The sequence below is a fragment of the Rhineura floridana genome, chromosome 3 (assembly GCF_030035675.1).
Source record: "Rhineura floridana isolate rRhiFlo1 chromosome 3, rRhiFlo1.hap2, whole genome shotgun sequence".
In the NCBI taxonomy this organism is placed as follows: Eukaryota; Metazoa; Chordata; class Lepidosauria; order Squamata; family Rhineuridae; genus Rhineura; species Rhineura floridana.
The window spans coordinates 145,158,879-145,179,588 of NC_084482.1; the positions used below are offsets into that span (position 1 = coordinate 145,158,879).

The following is a 20,710-nucleotide window of genomic DNA, read 5'->3' on the forward strand; positions in this document are numbered from 1 at the left end:
CATCTTTAAAAAAGGGTTTAAAACATTATTAAAAAAAATTAACAAGCAATTCTAACACAGACGCAGACAAGGATAGGTCTAATCTTACAAGGCTTGTTGAAAGGAGAAAGTCTTCAAAAGGCACGGAAAAGATAGCAGAGATGGCACCTGCTTAATATTCAAGGATAGGTCTAATCTTACAAGGCTTGTTGAAAGGAGAAAGTCTTCAAAAGGCACGGAAAAGATAGCAGAGATGGCACCTGCTTAATATTCAAGGGGAGGGATTTCCACAGGGTAGGTGCCGCCACACTAAAGGTTCGTTTCCTTTGTTGTGCAGAACGAACCTCCTGATAAGATGGTATCCACAGGAGGCCCTCACCTGCAGAGTGCAGTGATCGGCTGGGTATATAAGGGGTAAGACAATCTTTCAGGTATCCTGTCCCAAGCTGTATAGGGCTTTGTGCACGAAAACTAGAACCTTGATGTTGGTGCGGTAGCAAATGGGCAGCCAATGCAATTCTTTCAGCAGCAGGGTGACATTTTGGCAATACCCTGCCCCAGTGAGCAGTCTCGCACCAGCTGCAGCTTCCGGACCAACCTCAAGGGCAGCCCCACATAGAGCGCATTACAGTAATCTACCCTGGAAGTTACCAGTGTGTGGACAACAGTGGTTAGGCTATCCCGGTCCAGAAACAGCCGTAGCTGTCTTACCAGCTGAAGCTGGTAAAAGGCATTCCTAGCCACAGAGGACACCTGGGCCTCTAGCAACAAAGATGGATCCAGGAGTACCCCCAGACTACAGACCTCCTCTTTCAGAGAGAGTACAACCCCATCCAAAGCAGGCAACTCACCAATTATCTGAACTCAGGAACCACCAACCCACAGTGCCTCTGTCTTGCTAGGATTCAGACTCAGTTTATTGGCCCTCATCCAGCCCACCACCGAGTCCAGGCAATGGTTCAGAGCTTGCACGACCTCTCCTGATTCAGATGTTACGGAGAAATAGAGCTGGGTATCATCAGCATACTGCTGACATCTCTCCCCAAAGCTCCTGATGACTGCTCCCAAGGGCTTCATATAGATGTTAAACAGCATGGGAGACAAGATGGTACCCTGCAGCACCCCACAGTACAGCTGCCAGGGGCCCGAAAGACAGTCACCCAATGCTATTCTCTGAGAGTGACCCTGGAGATAGGATCGGAACCACTGTAAAACAGTGCCTCCAATGCCCATCTCACCAAGTCGGCCCAGAAGGATGCCATGGTCAATGGTATCAAAAGCCGCTGAGAGATCAAGTAAGATAATAGGATCACACTCCCCCTGTCCTTCTCCCGATAAAGGTCATCCATCAGGGTGACCAAGGCTGATGCAGTCCCATAACCAGGCCTGAACCCAGACTGGGATGGGTCAAGATAATCTTTTTCATCCGAGAGTACTTGCAGTTGCTGCGCCACAACCCTCTCAATCAATCACCTTCCCTAAAAAAGGGATATTTGCAACCGGTCTGTAGTTGTCACAAACCAATGGGTCCAGGGTGGGCTTTTTCAGGAGTTGTTGGATCACTATCTCTTTCAAGGCAGCTGGAACCATTCTCTCCTGCAATGATGAGTTGACTACATCCTGGAACCACTCAGTCAGACCCCCTCGGCAAGCTTTAATAAGCCAAGAAAGGCAAGGGTCGAAAGGACACGTTGCTGGCTGCATCGTCGCAAGCACCTTGTCCACGTCATCAGGCTGCATCAACTGAAACGGTTCCCAAGAAGTTGCAGCAGTCATTGCACTGTAGAATGAACTTGCGAGCAACTTTACCCTCAAAGCACCCTTCACTAACTACACTTCCCAGGATTCTGTGAGAGAAGCCATGACTCTCCAAAGGCCTGGTGTGGATGTGGCCAGGGACAGCTTTGGTTTAAATTTGGGTGGGAGGCTACATGTGCCTGCTGTAGAATAAAAAGGTGGGGGAAACCCTGAAAAGAATGATACTGTTCACAATGTTTTCCTTTTGGAAAGGAAAGGGTTTTCCCCTCTGCCAAGTGCCCACCCACCCAATCTCCCCCTCCCCCTCCCCGCCCCTCCCCCAGGTCAGTATTGGACTAGGACCTGGGAGACCAGGGTTCAAATCCCCACACAGCCATGAAGCTCACTGGGTGACCTTGGGCCAGTCACTGCCTCTCAGCCTCAGGGGAAGGCAATGGTAAAAGACTACTGCAATGCACTGTACGTGGGGCTGCCTTTGAAGACGGTTCGGAAGCTACAGCTCATGCAAAATGCAGCGGCCAGAATGTTAACAAGGACTCGGAGGTCCGATCACATAACACCGATTCTGGCCCACTTGCACTGGCTGCCTATATGCTTCCGGGCTCGATTCAAAGTGCTGGTTTTAACCTATAAAGCCTTACATGGCCTGGGACCACAATACCTGGTGGAACGCCTCTCCCGATACGAACCTACCTGTACGCTGCGATCAACATCAAAGGCCCTCCTCCAGGTACCGACTCAGAGAGAAGCCCGGAAGGTGACAACGAGAAAAAGGGCCTTCTCAGTGGTGGCCCCCGAACTATGGAATTCTCTCCCTGATGAGGTACGCCTGGTGCCAACGTTACTATCTTTTCGGTGTCAGGTAAAAACCTTCCTCTTCTCCCAGGCATTTTAACATTTTAACATCTTAACATTTAATATTGTAACATTGTAACATTTTAACATTTTAATATATAACTATTTAATATTCAACATCTTAACATCTTAATATTTCAACTAGTTTAATACTTTTTTAACAGTTAATATTTAGTATTGAGTTTGTATTTGTCTATGTGTTTAATTATGTTTGGGTTTTTGGTATAATTTGTTTTGCATTTTTAGTTGCTTAATAATGTTTTAATTGTATTGGATGTTTATATGTTGTGAACCACCCAGAGAGCTTCGGCTATGGGGCGGTATAAAAATCTAATAAATAAATAAATAAAATAAATAAATGGTAAAACCACCTCTGAATACCATTTACCATGAAAACCCAATTCAAAGGGTCGCCATAAGTCTGGTCTTCTTGAAGGCAGTCCATTTTCATTTTCAAACATGATTGCACAGAAATAAATCCCATTGAACTCAAAAAGTATGCAAAAAATCAAACTAGGGTTGCCAGGCCCAGCCTCCAAGAGGTCTTCTGTATCTTTAAAAGTTGTGCAGGGGGAAGGGAGAATTTCACCTTGTGGTTTTTCCCCTTACAGTGTTGCAAGAACATCTGTATTTGGCTGAATTTTCTCTTCTCTTAGATATACAGAATCATTCTCAGACCCTGAGCCTGCCAACCCTAGATCAAACCCACCCTCCCTTCTCCCTCCTATCCCCTCCCACTTGCCCCTTCCCTCCCCCTTCCTTTGCCCCTCCCTTGCCATCCCCTTCCAATCCCCTCCTACCCCTTCCACCTCCTCCCCATGGTCAGTTTTACCTATCTTAAGCATGATTACACGGAAGTAAATACCATTGGACTCTATAAGCATGCAAATGATCAAACCTGCCCTCCCCTCCCCCTTCCTTTGCCCCCTCCAATGCACTCCTTCCCCCCTCCAATACGCTCCTTCCCCTCCCCCCTCCTCCTCCCCCATGGTCAGTTTTTCCTATCCTAACCATGATTACATAAGAGTAAATCCCATTGAACTCAATAAGCATGCAAATGATCATTTCCCCTCCTTCCTCTGCTTTTCCCCTCCTTCCCCTCTCCTCTCCTCTCCCTTCCTCCTCCCCCCTCTTCCTTCTTCCTCCTCCCCTGCCCACTCCAGCCCTCCCTCCCTCCCCCCAGTCAGTTTTACGTATCCTAAGCATGATTGCACAGGAGTAAATCCCACTGAACTCAATAAACATGCAAATGGTCAAACCTGTCCTTCTCCTCCTCTCCCCCTCCTGCCTGCCCCAATCCCAGTCCTCCCCTCTGCGTTTCCTCTCCTCCCTCCTCCTCCCCTCCCGATGCCCTGTGGTCAGTTTTACCTATCCTAAGCATGATTGCAGGGGAGTAAATCCCACTGAACTCAATAAGCATGCAAATGATCCATCCATTCTCAGCAAGCTTGACAGGATCCCATTTCTTACCTCTCAGATTAAAAAGCAGGGAAATTCACTAATAGGCAAAAAACTTTGCAAGTTAAGAATGTACCTATAGCCCACAGATATTTCTATCAAACTTTAAAAAGCAGGGAAATTGGGCAGCTATAGTGAATGCACCAGGGGAGCAGGAGACCTGACCTCCTCTCTGAGATATTATACTGCCCTACAAATGTGTCAAAATGCAAACACAATTTCGGTTGGTCTTTCACAGTCCAATCCACTTGTTGTATAGCTTGGAAGAATTTGGTAACATGTGCCTCTGAGCATATGGTGAGGACTTTTTATTTATGGGAAGAATCCATACCTCAGTGGTAGGGTATCTGCTTTGTATGAAGAAAGTTCCAAGTTGTCGTTGGCATCTCCTGTTAAAAGGATCAGGTAGCACTAGCAAATAGTGGACAAGATCTCTGCCTCACCTCGAATGGCTGCTAGTCAGAGTAAGTATATGGCAGTTTCCTATGTTCCTGTGATATATTGTAATTAAATAAGTATACTAGAGTACAAAATATGTGCACCTCTCATCATTTCTAAATAGTGCAGTGGTATTTTTAAAATTGCCACTTTTCTTGGTAAAATACATGGAAGCAAGATCCCTCTATTGTATTCCATGTATTACACCACGAAAATTGCACATGTGCCAGTGATGTAAGGCCCAAGTACTCTGTATGTGCATACAAAATGACAACTGAGAAGTGGCTCATAGGAGAGTTGCCAACTAGACTGACTTTTAAAAAGGGAAGTTCGGGACCTGTGATGACTCTTTTATTATACAGAGATAAAGCATATAAGAAATAATCAGAGAAGGTAATTCTCAAGGCCTGTAATGTCTAAACATTAATAATATGACCGGGGGGGGGCATGCTAGTCTCTTATAGCAAACACAGCCTAAAAAGCATCTTGTGGCACCTTAAAGATTTAACAGATTTATTGTGGCATAGACTTTTATGGAGTAACCACGCTACAACAGATGTATTGAGTATTTTTCTCCATACAGTATTCACTATTTATGTATTTATTTGCTGTGGAATAAAAAAGTTAATGTATTATGTATTACATTTTTATGCCACCCTTCTTTCAAGGAGCTCAGGATCAAATACTCTTTTTTACCTTGTGAGCAATCCTCACAGCAAGGTTAGGTTGAGAGAAAGCAACTGGCCCAGTAGAGATTTGCAGTCAAGCAGATATTTAAACTCCAGTCTCCCCAGCCTAAGGCTAACTTGCTATCCAAGTACCCTACACTGGCATTTTTATGATAAGTGGTTGAAGGAATCCTCTAATGAAACATAATTTCGTAGAATTTCAAAAATGGAACTTGAGGCAGGCTTCTGACCAATGGCAGCAGATTAATATTGTGACTTTTCCCCTGCTGGGACCTCAGATAGAGCAACAAAGAGGTTTACATATGAAAATAATTTTAGCCACTTTATTTTAATTAACTCTGCAGCTTTTCAGTCCTGCACAAGGGGGTTATGGTGGAGGTTAGTCATACCATCCAGGTGCTACTTTGCTGTTGCTGCTATCACCAGCCACCTGCCCAAACCCGTAGTCACGGGGCACCCCCCTAAAATTTTCCTGCCCCCCTAATTTTTGTTTACAAAAACCAATTAAGTTTATTACAGAAGATACTCTCCCCCTGCTTTTTATTGTGCCCCCCTGAACATTTAGGCTGGCTACGGGCCTGCACATACGTAGCAGTCTCAGTAGGGAGGCGCTTTAACAACAATAACACCGGGCTGTTTTTTCCAGGAAGGCTGCGTGCGACGCCCCCTTTTTTGTTTACTTATGTCCCTGCAGTAAAGACACCTAAGAATTTCGTACTCGTTCCTGGCTGCTTATAAGCAGTCGGGTATTGACTGACAGGTTGGTCTCGGACGAGTGAAGGGGGGGGGGGAGATGAGATATAAATTGGCGCGGAGGGCAAGAGAAGAACTTTTTCTAAACAAAGCCAAACGCAAACTAGGAGGCGGTAGTGGAGGCGCTGCTCAAAGAAGCAAAAGAAGATGAACGAGGCGACGTGGATGTGGCTAAGCGCAGTGCTCGTCGGGTGTAGCTCTGAGGTAGAACCTCAGCCGGTAAGGGAGGATGAAGATCTAAGGTTCCCTTTATTCTTTTTCTGCGGCGTGTTGTGGTTCTGGGTTATTGCTACTCCTCCAGGCAGGAAGAAGTTCAAAAGCTTTAGAAGAAAGGCTGTAGCAGCCGTCGAATTTCTGCCTGTAATAATATAACAATTAAAAGGCTTTTGTCTATTAAAGGTTGTAACTCTTAATGTCGTGAGATAACTCTTTCAAAACTAGCCTCTAGGGATGGAAGCGAAACTTTCATGGCACACAGTATCTTATCGTCTCCTTTTCCCGGAGAGCTGAGATTGCGTGAGGTGCTCAGTGGTAAAGGTAGAAGTGCATGGTCCCTTTTCAAACTATGGGCTACCAATAAAAACGCCTAGTAGGATGCATTATGTTTAACATCTGGGTCTCGAACGACAACCTGCTGCTTCCAGGGACATGAGAACTCAAAACACATAATACCTGTCTTTTCAGGATTTACTTTAGGTAAAATTGATAACAATCGATTGATTTTAAAAAATGGTTTTTTAAAATTTGGATTTTAAAAATTTAAATAGGATTTCAAATTTTTCTTAAAACAATTAGTGAAAAAGAGCCTAGGTCAAAGATATCATCATAAATACTAATTATACAACTTCTAATTATATTCTATGAATATGTTAACAGCAGTTTATGGAGACGGAATTGGGATCAGTCCTGCAGGTGGTGTACATGAAGTTTTCTCTCTTTTCTTCAAGGTCTTGCCTCTTTCTAAGTGCAAAGATATGAATAGAGAATTTGGGGAGATGAAGTAGATCTGAACAAGGAATAGAGAATTTGGGGAGATGAAGTAGATCTGAACAAGGAATAGAGAATTTGGGGAGATGAAGTAGATTTGAACAAGGAAGAGACCACTGCAGTGGTAATCCAGTTTTTAACAGCAGTAGCCTCTTCTGCAGGTGTAGAGAGAATTTTTTCTTCCTGTGGACGAAGGCTGCAATCCAATGCATGTCTACTCAGAAGAAAGCTCCATTGGGTTCAGTGGGACTTACTCCCAGGTGTGTGTTGGATTGCAGCCTAATTCATTCTAAATTGAGAAATAAGTTGGTAACTTAACAAACGGGAAAGCCTGTGTTTCTTTTCCAAACAAGGAAGACAAAGGTGAAGAAGACTGAGTTAACTGTACCAACCAATATTTTATCATGTTGACTCAGTTGAAATTGCCTAAATTTTATTTTTTAAATAATTTTACATTTATCAAAAAACTGAAATTCAAAAATCCATGTGCATGTTTTCTTAATGTTTTCTGAAGAAGAAAACTAAGCAGAAGAATAAACAATCTTGTTAGTATAATTAGTATAAACAGGTCTTTAGTGGTGGTCATTCTGGCACATAATGACAAATATCATGATTAATTGAACAGTTGGAGCTGATTCATCTGCTGAATGACTTTACACGTTTATTCTGCTTTAATACTAAAATGACCAAATTATCGTCCCTTTTTTGATGAAAATTAATCTGAAAACAATTCAGAATAATTACTAAGTGTGTACCTACCTTCTAATGAAACCTACATCTCTGAATACATATTATGGTTATATTAAACAATAATGTACTTCTACTAAAAATGATGATTAATGGAATCTTCGTCACTAGTGATTTAAAGTGAGTTTAAATAATTAAAATTGAGTCCTTCAAAGCGATTTAAATCAGTTTGATTTAAATCAAATCACCCTGGTTTGTTGGCCCACATCTAGCCCATCACTGCCTCCAAATACCTGTCTAGCATCTCAGCCACCTTTCCCCATTCAGAGGAACAAAGATAGAGCTGGGTGACAGGTGCATATTAGTGATGCTTTGCTCCAAAACTCCTGATTGTGGTTAAGGAGATTAAGTTAAGGCTACAGATTGTGGCTGCAATCCAATACACTCTTACCTGAGAGTAAGTACCACTGAGCCCAATGGAGTTTACTTCTGAGTAGACAAGTATTGGATTGCGGCCTGTGTTAAGAAGAGAGAGCCTTGGTTTCGGAAAACTTTGTAAACCATGCCTTGTTGGTGTGCCACACTGAGCTAAAAGGACCAGGAAGGAGCAGAGTGGGTGCAATCTCCTCCCCAAAAGTCAACACATTTGTGCTAAGCCACAGTTTGGCTTAGCATAACATGTGAACACAGCCAATGATGTGGGAAAATGCATCAATGTATTTAGTGCCTCTAAGGTTGCTTCCAGACAGCCAGTGTGGTGTAGTGGTTAAGGTGTTGGACTACGACCTGGGAGACCAGGGTTAGAATCTCCACACAGCCAAGAAGCTCCCTGGGTGACCTTGGGCCAGTCACTGCCTCTCAGCCACAGAGGAAGGCAATGGTAAACCCCTTCTGAATACCGCTTACCATGAAAACCCTATTAATAGGGTTGCCATAAGAGGAATCAACTTGAAGGCAGTCCATTTCATTTCAAGGTTGCTTCCAGATGACCTTTTTAATGAGCATTCAGCTGGTTTGTGGAGATATTGTACTATGGCAGCTATTTAATGAGCATTCAGCCTGCTTTTAGTGGGGAGATTGGACAACATTGTGTCAAGCAAGTGTTATCCCACAGGTTTGTTTCACTAGATCCAAATCAGTTTTAATGGTGCAGCCTGAATTTGCTGGGTCATCAATGAATCCTACCTGAAACTATAGCCTGGAAGTGTCCCAAGGCCTTTTCATATAAAAACTTTGTTAAACTGAATACTGAAAAGGTCTCCTAACAGAAGGCCAAAATCTTGCAGGTCAGAGAGAGGCATACCCAATAATTTAGACTCAACTCCCTTATTCAAAACTTGGTGACCTGTGAATTTCCTTTACAAAAAAATGGCTGTCTGTTTGTTTATTACTTGATTTATATCCTGCCTTTCCTCCCAGCAGGAGCCCATAACAGAGCATAACAGATATAGTGACCCAGGACCGGCTCCAGGCATGCGGGGGCCCTTGGGCATCAGCTTGCCCTGGCCCCCCGGTGGGTGGGTGGGTATGCATGTGCGTGCATACATGCGTGCCCCCCTACCTGTCTAGTCTTTACCATTGCCCTTAATGAAGATGGCAGCCGCGGTTTCCCTAAGGGGAATGAAGCCTCTGCCGCCATCTTTGTTGATGGCACACATATGTGCTATGCGCGCACATCTCTGCCATCAACTAAGATGGCGGCAGCGGCTTCAGTACCTTAGGGAAGCTGCAGCCGCCATCTTCATTAAGGGCAATGCTAAAAAAAACGGCTGACAGGTAAGTGGGGAGCGTGGGGGGGGCGCGGATCGCGGAAGGGGAGCGGAGGGCCCCTCAGGGGCTCCTGTAGCTCCAGGGCCCTCGGGTCAGTGCCCAACCAGGCCGCCCTTTAGAACCGGCCCTGTAGTGACCAGTAAAGAAAACTAGATCTGGTCCACTTTCTTGTTTATATGAGATTTTGCCATGGTATTGCCTGTTTAAACCAGAATAGTTTCCCTCACAAAATGACCAAGGCTAGCAAAGCCAGACCAGTAATTCTCATTAACTGGAATGGCTGCTATGACTGGATTATGAAGTTGTTCATGCCAAAATGGGTAGACCAGACCAGGGTTCTCACACTTGTGGGGCCTGGGGGTACATTTGATAATCTCAAACTCTTGTGGGCACCACAAAATACCCATTTAACAGAAGAAAAGCTGGCAATGCTCAAACACCCCCTTCAACAACAGGCAGAATACTCACCACCACACCTCAAAACCAAACGTAGGCAAAAAATGCAAGCAAAAACGCCCCCAAACAAAGCAGAGTATCCCCACCAAGAATTAAAGTTATTCAACGAGATTAATAGTACGGGTATAGTACCAGAGGGTTGGAAGCAGAGTATAGTCATCCCTATATACAAAAATGGAGACAAAAGCGACCCCAAAAACTACCGCCCAATTAGTCTTTTGGACATAGGATCTAAACCATACTCTAAATACCTTCTGAACAAGCTAGAAGATTGGGAATCGGCTAATCAAATAATTTCTCCAGAACAAGTCGGCTTTAGGAAAGGTAATAGCCCCGTTGACCATTGCATGACCCTTCACTACTTAGCCAGACATTGCATAGCCGGCCCTACTAAACACCTATTTGTAGCCTTCGTTGATCTTGCCACGGCTTTTGATTCGATAGATAGGAGTTTAATGTGGGCCAATTAACAAAAACCAACTTAGACAGACGACTCTTGGCCCTGATAAGAGAACTGCACACCAATGCCCGAGTTAGGGTGGGATTATCTGGCTCTCTAACAGACCCTATTGTCGCAAATAAGGGGGTGAAGCAGGGATGTCTACTGGCCCCATTCCTCTTTAATCTTTATTTAAATGATATAGTTTTAGAACTATCGGATCCAGCCTTCTTTCCTCCTTCAGTCGGATCCAGGAAAATATCTATATTACTATATGCGGATGATATGGTATTACTTTCTATTACCCGCAACGGATTAAAGAGGATGTTGTTAAGACGCAGTGATTATTGCACTAGGGGAAAGTTGCAGATCAACTATAAGAAGACAAAGGTGATGGTCTTTGGTAAAAGGCATGCTAAATTTAAATGGTCAATAGCAGGCAATACAATTGAACAATGCCGAGTCTTTAAATATTTGGGCATATACTTCTCTGACAATCTTTCCTGGAAGGTCCAACCTACTGTTTGAGAGACACTGACTTAGATGGTCTTAAGAAACAGAAAGAAGCATAAAAGGCTAAAATGTGCATATCTTCTCCACACTTTCTGCTCCATTTCCATGCAAGCATCCCACTCCTCTTCTTTTTTTTGGAGGACAGAGTTGAATTAATGTATTTTAAGGTCTGTTTTTATGATGTTTTAGAGTGTTTTTAGCGCTTCTGTTTGCCACCCTGGGCTCCTGCTGGGAGGAAGGGCGGGATATAAATCAAATAATAAATAAATAAAAATACTGTAGGCTGCAGATTTTCAGTTGGCCTCCTTTGCAACTAGAAATTCAATAATCTGCTTCCCTCATTTTCTTTCTTTTGGCAGCGGTTGGGGCATTTGTATTTTCTTTATTTATTACATTTAAACCCTGCCTTTTTCTTTTCATGATAGAAACCCAAGATGGCTTACTTATGGTTCCCAAGCAGTCTCCCATCCAGTCACTGACTAGACCTGATCCTGCTTAGGACTGGCCTTGTGTGCCTTCAGACCATAACCTGGCACTTAGGATTTGTGGAGGAGTAACAGTGGTCAGGGAAGGCAGCAGTGAAGGCTTTAAACCCTTCTCACACTTGCCCTGCAAATCCTCCTTCCCTTCAGCTTTTTTTGCCTTCAGCTGAGCTCTAAAATTGTAAGTTAGCCAGCCAGCTGTGGAAAAAAATGGGGGGAGGTATTTGGGAGGGGAGAATTGTCAGGTTTATGAATATTAAGTACCTCTCCCGTTTAAGTTCCCCTGTTCTCTTATAACTGTCCCCCATAAGTAGTTGGGAGGACTAAAAATTTGCTGAGGCTGCCTAGTTTTGCCAATTTAATAGCTTTTCTGAGACAAAGGGGATGGCATGAATTGTGAAGTTTCTTTGCAATGCTTGTCAATTTATTGTACAATTACAATGGTGTGAGGTAGATAGACCAAAAAGCTTCCATTTAGTTCTTTACTTTGTTAAGCATGCGTTGGTACTTCTTTTGAAAGTCCTTGGATTTATTTATTCCTACTTTGGTGGGTGATAATTGTTTATTAAATACAGTTTCTATCCCAATAACCAGAGTTTTATGATCTTATGCATTCTAAGTAGTGCTGAACAATGAGGTGCATTGTTGTTCCAGTAAGTGTCTAGACAGTCGCATATAAAAGAGTTGTTGTAAGACCTGGCTTTCAGAAATCCACATTTTCCAAGTTCCCTACCAAACTTCATGCAGCTCTACAACTGAAAATATATTTTTAGTAAAAAAAACCATTCTACTTATTCTTCCTTTTCTTCTAATCCCAATTTTCTTTGTTCATTACAGTTCATTAAGTGTTACGAAGAAAGTGGTATGTATAAATAAAACATGTATTTTAAGACTTAAATTTATCAGTGTAATACGTGTTGGATCCCATTGCTAACTACCTTTTTTGTAGGCTGCATGATTTAATCTATACATGAATTGTTTATGGCCAATTTTGATCAATGTATATCAAGACTGTTAAGAACTTACTTTTTTTAGACTGTTTTTGTTTCTGCAATAAGGATTGAAAACAGAGTATCAAAAATGGCCTGTCTTTTTAGCAGTGAGTGGTAACTTCTGTGTATTAGTGTATGTTTTCTTCAACATCTTAAAAAGAATCTTTCATTTGAGTCATAGGCATTTTTAAAACAAAAAAGGGCAGGTGATTCATCAGCTAACAATTGAGAAATCAGTTGGCAATCCTAACCTTTTTTTACTGATCCAATAATATGTCAGGGAAGAAAAGCAGCAGCTTAATGAATGGGGTGGAGTGGAGGGCAGCATTGTCTGAGGTCTATAATTAAAATCCAAGCACATCACCTCAACATTTGAAATAAATGTGTCAGAACTAGATCATTCTGTACAGTTCTGATTTTTTTATGTATTAAAAATGTATTGTGTACTATTCAGATGCTGTAACATTCTTCACATAGGCATAGACTCGCGGAGGAACATTAGTCTGAAGTAGAAAGTCTACAAATTTTCAGGCCCTGCTTGTGGTTGTAATACATGTTAGCATGATGGTTGGAAAATGTGTTGCCCCTTCATGTCCATAGTTGGCTGTCTAACTGTGGACTTAACCAGGTCCAGTTTAATTTCTTCCATAGAACTGCATTCATGGGGCTGTTCCACATGAAAGATTTTCAGCCTTTGTACGAGCGTAAAGAAGCTGAGAGTCTTCTTTTTTTTTTGTAATAATTTTTATTATTCAAATTTTCATAAAACACACACAACAAAATCAAACAACAAAAACAATACAACAAAAATAAAAAGAAGAACTTGACTTCCTATTTGTTACAGATCAGCTATAAGTACATAATATATATCAAACCTGTCCCCTAAAACATACGAAATTCACTTTTTTCCATAGTCTATCTTAATTAATCGTCAAATCCCATTATCATCATTTCATTTTTTTCTTTCAACAAAAAGTCCAAAAGAGGCTTCCATTCCTTAAGAAATGTATCTGTCGTTTTTTCTCTGAGAAGGCATGTCAATTTGTCCATCTCAACTAAATCCATTAATTTCAATAGCCATTCTTCCATTGTTGGTATTAATTCCATTTTCCACTTTTGTGCATATAATAATCTTGCTGCCGTAATCATATATAATATTATTCTTCCATATTTCTTTTCCTTTTGTTTATCCATAAAACCCAATAAAAAAAATTCTGGCTTTGACTGAATATTTATCTTTAAGATTTTTTGCATCATCCTACCTATCTGTGCCCAAAATAATTTTGCCTGTTTACACGACCACCACATATGATAAAAAGATCCTTCTTGTTGTTTACATTTCCAACATACATTAGAAACATTACTATACATTTTTGACAACTTTTCTGGAGTCATGTACCAACGATACATCATTTTATAAAAATTTTCTTTAAGATTATAGCATAATGTAAATTTCAAACCTTTTTTCCACATATTTTCCCATTGATCCATTTGTATATTATAACCAAATTTTTTTGCCCACTTGACCATACATTCTTTTACTTGGTCTTCTTCCATGTCAATAAAAAATTATACATTTTTGCAATTATACATTCATCATTTGTACACAAACCTATTTCAAAATCAGATTTATTTATTTCAAACCCATACATTTTCTTATCCAATTTGTATCTTTCTAACAATTGTAAATAGGCAAACCATTGAGAACTATATCCTTCCTTTATTAGTTGTTCTCTCTCTTTCATTATATATTCTCCATGCACATTTTCTAATAGTTCTTGGTAAGTTAACCATTTCTCTTTTCCAGCCATTTCTCTTCTATAAAATGCTTCTTGACTTGAAACACATAGTGGTATTTTCGGAAAAAACCTTGTTTTGTATTTATTCCATATTTTCAACAAAGGACGTCTTATAAAATGATTATTAAAATCCACATTAACTTTTACTTTATCATACCATAGATATCCATGCCATCCCCACTTCAGGTTGTGACCCTCCAAATCCAATAATCTTTTGTTCCTCAATACAATCCATTCCTTTATCCACACTAAGCAACAAGCAGCAAAATAAAGTCTCAAATTTGGTAATCCCAGTCCTCCTCTTTCTTTGGCGTCTTGTAATAATTTAAATTTAACTCTTGGTTTTTTCCCCTGCCAAACAAATTTAGAAATATCTTTTTGCCATTGTTTAAAAGGTAAATCAGAGGATATGACAGGTATTGTTTGAAATAGAAACATCATTCTCGGCAATACATTCATTTTTATTACAGATATTCTACCCATTAATGACAACTGTAATTTATCCCATCTTAACAAATCTTTCTTAATCTCTGTCCATAATTTTTCATAATTATTATGAAACAACTTTGAATTTTTATTTGTCATAATAATACCTAAATATTTCACCTTTTCTTCTATTTTAAAATCTGTCTTCTCCATTAACTCTTTTTGATCCCTTAAAGATACATTCTTCACCAACATCTTTGTTTTTTGGTTATTGATCTTAAATCCTGCTAATGGTCCAAATTCTTTTAATTTATCCATCAATTCCTTCCAAGGGATTTTCTAATACAATTATCAAGTCGTCAGCGAATGCTCTCAGTTTATATTCCTCTTTTTTTATCTTTATTCCCGAAATCCTTTTGTCTTGCCTTATGTCTCTAAGCAGCACTTCTAGAACCAAAATAAATAAAAGAGGGGACAGTGGACATCCCTGTCTTGTACCCTTTTGTATTTCACATGAGTCCGTTAAATCCCCATTGACAATTATCTGTGCCTTCTGTGATGTATAAATCGATCTGATCCATTTTATAAAATTATCTCCAAAATCCATTTGCTCTAGAACCTTAAACAGAAGCTGAGAGTCTTCTAAAGACCTGGAGATGTGACTAATTCAGGGCATCTGGGCAGAGTCACAAAATACACTTGTACAAGTCATTTTATATTTGTAAGACACAAGTAATTCCCTAACCCCCCATACTCTGACATACACATCCCAGGCAATAATTTATCAGACTATGTCACTTTCTAGTAGATAATATTTCATTATCTTGATGCTGTTTCTTGGAATGAATCCAAGTGGGAATTAATTGCTGGCTACTCCCAAACAGAATAATTGCACTTCAGTGTTCTTTTCCATCACTGCATAGAATTTTATGTTCTGAAAGAAGTTGCCTTCTGCTTAATGATGTGAGTGATCTAATAAGTACATAAATGGGAGGATCAGAACTACTCTGTAGATACATGAGAAGCAACTGAGAAGGAAAGCACTGCATTCAAAAAGTTCATTAGCAGAGTTGTACAGAATTTAAAAAGAAAACGAGTGATGTAAACTTAGCTTAATTTAATTAAACTATATTAATTAAAGTTAAATCTAATGAAATGGTTATGATTGTAAAATATTTGTTTCACTTTTTTCTGTTGTCATACAGCCTGAGTGCACTTTTGAAAAGGGTAAACCATACTGATTGACAGTGTAGCAAATTGTGCCATCATGATGACAACCATGCTGTCAGTCTCTGCCAGCTGCATCGAGGTGACATATGCTGCTGTAAAACAATTAGATGGCAGCTGCCTATGTAGGGGCTTGGTTGTAAAGCAGATAAGCAAGGGAGAGGGTCAAGGGGTGTTCAGTGCTTGTACTAGGTCATCTTCCAAAAGGCAAAGTCAGTGAACAAAGCAAGATCCGATATTCTAGCGAAGGTAATCTGGGTTTCAATGCACGGATGGCGAGGGTTTAATGCTGGCGTCTTGACGTTGCTTCCAGCAAAGGGCAAATGGTGTCTCACTGCCTTTTAAGCTCCCCTCCCTGGTTCAGGTGCTAGCAACCAGTCCTCTGACTCGCAGGAGCTTGTAGCCTTAAACAGCCAGAACGCCTGCGTGGCTTTGCTACTCGCAGGCGTCTTTGCTCTGCAGGAGGGAAGTGATCTCCTGTTCACTCTCTGAGTCTGACTGAGGAGCCCCAGCTGTATCCTGAACATCTTCTAGTAGTGAGGAGTCTGGAGATGCTTCTGGGGTGGGTCTGCTTGTTCCTTCTCCTGGGTCTGCTGTGCCAGTCCCCTGCTCATCCTCCTCTGAGGATTCATCCGATGGAGGCATGACACATAGCGTTTAACAATATAATCAGTAGTATCGGATGTCACTATACATTATAGATGGTTGCATAGTAGTAATTATGGAATTCTTGCTATACTCACTTTTTGTAATACTCAAAGTCAGTACTCATTTTGGCATGTTTTGAAGTTCTAAAATTTAAATAGAGAACCTGTTTTGGAAGCTGCCAAACTCTGGCAAGCAACTAAGGTCATAGTCAACACAGGAAAGCAATGGTGATAGAATAAAAGCATCCTGAGAAAGTGGTAAAAACACCGGAACATTGCCATGATTTTTCACCCTATATATTTATACTGCTTTCCTTTATTATTCCTGCCAGTTAATTCCTAGACCTTTTTTTGTAAAGCCCTGTTTTCTTTCTGAGGAAAGGTAGTTGTCAGCCGGATATGTGTCTTCCCTGTGGAATCACCATAAATTTCTTTCTTTTTTTCTGCTTTGCCCACACATCTGCATTTTATCCCCTTCAGACATGAACAGGAACAGAATTACATGATATCGCATGATTCCATCTGATAGTGTTTTCCTGGGCCCTGGCCATAACTATTAAGACTGCATGCTAAATGATGCAAATTGTATTAAAGATCCTGGACTTCTGGACCATTCCCTGGAGATAGCAATGTCTATTTTAAATGAACATGCAACATTTCAAATAGATCTGGATGCACTAATTTCTGATTTCTTGTCTTTCCAAGGACCTTCTCCCGAGTTGTCGAAAGAGCACAGATTCACACCATCAGATCTTTTGAGCCTTAATGCCCAGATCATTAACATACAAGGAAAGTGTCAGTTTAATATAACTTGGATCCTGAATGCAGACGGTAGGTCTCATAGTTAGGGTAATGGCCTGATTTTGAAACTCCTTATTTATTTAGAAGCTTATTTATAGGTTGCCTTTTTCAGCATAGCCCACACATAATCTTCCTGGTTGCTCCTCTGCCAACCCCAACCCCAGGATCACTCCACCACCAAGACGGAGAAAGAGGAAACTCGTACTTCTTTGCTTTTCCGAGTGGTCTGGGTAAATGTGTTGTCATGATGAATCTAGCACCGATCTGGACACTGAGTCGGAGGCTACAGGAGTACCAGATGGGGAGCTGGGTCAGGTTCAGGGTTCAGAGCCGACTGCTAGAACATAGGGAGACTAGTGCACTTGAGTCTGTTGGGCAGGAACCCCCAGAGGAACCTGCCCTGACCCATCAGGGCCTATAAGCCCCAAACCAGGCCTGAACCCAGACAGAAACAATTCAAGATAATGGGTTTTCTCCAAGAGTGTCTACACCTGACCTGTCACCACCCTCTCAAGCACCTGGGCCCCAAAAAGGGTATTAGTGACTGGGCAGTAAACATCATAAAACCTCCATATTCTGGAAGTTTTTTTCCAGGAGTGTACACACCAATGTCTCATTAATGGCAGCGAGCACCACGCCCTGGGCCCACCTACTTAGTTGGAAATCCCACTTTAATTTACATGTAGATTTAGAGTATTAATCAAGCCACAATTAAGACTACAAGCCTACTTCTCTTACATAATCTTTTCCCAGTTGCGATGTTCAGCAGTGGCAGCAGCCTTGCAGCCACCCTTCCTTGTTAGGTGAGCTGCCCAAGCTATAGCTTCTGTTAAAGCTGGGTTAAATGTACATAGCAAATGCTTAGAACACAAACAGAAGCAAGATGCTATAAAAGAAACTGCTGACTGTTTCATAATCAGCGAGATACCTTGCCTGTCAGGGCAGTGCAGTATGCAGCCATCTTGAGAAAGGGTTTTTAAACAATGTGATAGGAAACCAAGATATATAAAATCCAAGTGGCATGATGCTGGATTTTCCTTGGGGGGCATTGCTATGGGGGTTGTCATGAGGCACTTCACAAGAGTTAGGAATTGCCCCAAAATGTGCTTGCACTCATTTATAGGTTACTTAGATAAGAATCTGAAATGAAAAGAAGGTTGATACTACTTTGAACTCTGTGCATTGCTCAGAAACTGAGTGCACAGCAACTGTTTTGCACTCTGGAGTGGCTCAGAGACTACAACCATGCTTTTGCCAAATAAAGGCACATATGATGCTATAATTTTGTCAATTTCATATTGCTAAATCACCCTTCTGAATGAAAGAGAAACAAGTTTCTTGCAACTAAATGGCCAGGAAGATTGTTCCCCTACAGGCTTTCTGCCCATTTATTCTGTTGCATAAAGACTGTCCATTTTGTCCTATGTACCTGCAGGTACATTTGCAGGTCTTGAAGTGACCATCCTAAAAGTGCATTTCAAAGACAGGACACAGCAGGAGACTGCTGACATACTACTATAACCACTGGCCTGCAGTCCCACCTTTTCCTATGTTTGGCCCAGCCCCACCTCCTCACCAGGTAGGATTGCCAGGTCAGAAACATCCCAACCCCTGAGATCTCAGGGGTGGACCTTAGTGGTGTCATTAAGCATGATACATTAAGTATCATCCACAGTTGCTTGGAGCATACCACTCAAACAAAAAAAATTATTTGATTGGAAATTAAGATAGAAATCTTAGCTAAATGAGGGTGTTTCCAGGTGCATCTTAAGTGATGGGATAATTCCTTCTCACCTGCTTAGAGAGCCTGGGTACAGTTCATTTAATCTAGCCTACTTGGTTCTGGCAAGAAGGGTTTAAGTACCTTCAGACCAGGCCAGTCACTAGAAGGCCATTGTAGGGAGAAAGCCTAGTGTAGTGCAGATGTTAGAGGGGAACACTCAGGAGTAAAGATGGATGCCCCTGAAGGCAGCAACTCTAAACACACTTACTAAGGGACTAAGCCCTATAGAACTCAACATGGCTTACTTCTGAGTAGATATTGTTAGGATTGTGCTGTTGGTAAGGCTCGATTAGGGATCATCTCCAACGATATCCATATCAAAGCAGGGCTGGCAACCCCCCACCTGGAATGCCCTGCCTGCCTTTTAATGTGGCTGCTCCAAACCTCTGTACAGACACGACCCTCCACTGCAGAAAGTTAAATGAGTAAGAGTTAAGAAGATTCTCTACTCCTTCCTGCCAACTCTGTGGGCTGCTATAAACTCACTTTGACAGCCAACCCAATTCCAGTGAGTAATAATTGACAAAGAGAAAACACACATAGTTTGGCATACCTTCACAGGCAATAGATTGGGAGCAACAGCAATTGAAGCCACACTTTCCAGTATGTGAATTCTCTTTTACCACTATTGGACAAGAAACAAACCATCATACAAGTTAATTTATTTATTTAATTTGTATCCCTCCCTTCCTCCCAGCAGGAGCCCAGGGTAGCAAACAAACCACTAAAACACTTTAAAACATCATAAAAACAGATCTTAAAATACATTAACACAAAACAGCATTAAAAACATTTTAAAAAATAACCTTAAAAGGGATAAAAACAAATAAAGCGAATCATCTGTGGATTTAAGGGGATTGAGCTAACCTCATGGAACCACTGTTGTTGCTTCTATGGATGTGAGGGAGTGAGGTCAGAGGTAAAAGAAATGCAAATAGAAAAAGGAAAACAAAAAAGTGATGATTTCCTAAACGCAATACCATACCAACTACAACAAGATTCCTATGATTAAGGCAGAAAACGCAGCATCCCACAACCAGTTAGGGTTCCTAACCAAAACTAAAAAAATCCTGGCAGTCAGTCAGCCAAGATCACAGAAATCCCCATGAAGCACAACCTGACCCAGGGACTACAGTTAGTGCCAGAATGCTGCAGCACACTTGCCGACATTTGTGAGATCAGCACATAATACCTCTGCTCTGAAATCTGCACTAGTTGCTGATTTGCTACCAGGCCAAATTCAATGTGTGCTTTCCATGTTATGGGTTCCACATAGTACTTGTTCTGCTCTTGTAAGAAATGGATCCTTTAGTGTGGCAGTATCTACGCTTTGGAACTCCCTGCCTATTGACAATAGGCAGGCCCTCATTGTAATTTTGACACCTGCTAAAAACATTTTTGTTTAGGCAAACCTACCCAGGCAGGTAGAAGCTATTATGTTTTTTACCTGTTTTTAACTCATTGTTGGTTTTATTATTTTGAATGTTTTTAAATACCTGTCTTCAACTGTTTTTGGAATTAATTGTATTGTTTTAATTCCTTCTATAAACCGTGTTGAGGTTTTTTGCAATGAAGTGGTATATAAATATAGTAAATAAAATACATAAATAAATTTTGGAGTCACTGTGGCACCTGGGTCTCTTTCCTCTTTTAGGCACAAAGGAATCTGCCTTATACTGAGTCAGGCCATTTGATACCATCTAGCTCAGTACTGATGACATGGACTAGCGTTGGCTCTCCAGGATTCCAGGCAATAATCTCTTCCACAGAT

General features: G+C 41.2%; 1 protein-coding gene across 9 annotated transcripts in view; it reads left to right on the forward strand.

The window, feature by feature from the left end:
* Positions 1-5,894: 5,894 nt before the first annotated feature.
* The window catches only part of IL17RB (interleukin 17 receptor B), a 44,344-nt gene continuing 29,528 nt past the window's right edge, over positions 5,895-20,710 (forward strand). For 3 of the 9 annotated variants that reach the window (XM_061618232.1, XM_061618233.1, XM_061618239.1), the window contains exons 1-3: positions 5,898-6,149; positions 12,102-12,126; positions 17,061-17,186. In XM_061618232.1, the coding sequence (XP_061474216.1) occupies positions 6,078-6,149; positions 12,102-12,126; positions 17,061-17,186 (223 nt within the window). In that variant the 5' untranslated portion in view covers positions 5,898-6,077. Of the gene's footprint in view, positions 6,150-12,101; positions 12,127-17,060; positions 17,187-20,710 lie in introns of those variants that run through there. The other 6 variants (XM_061618236.1, XM_061618237.1, XM_061618231.1 and 3 more) reach the window with 4 other exon arrangements.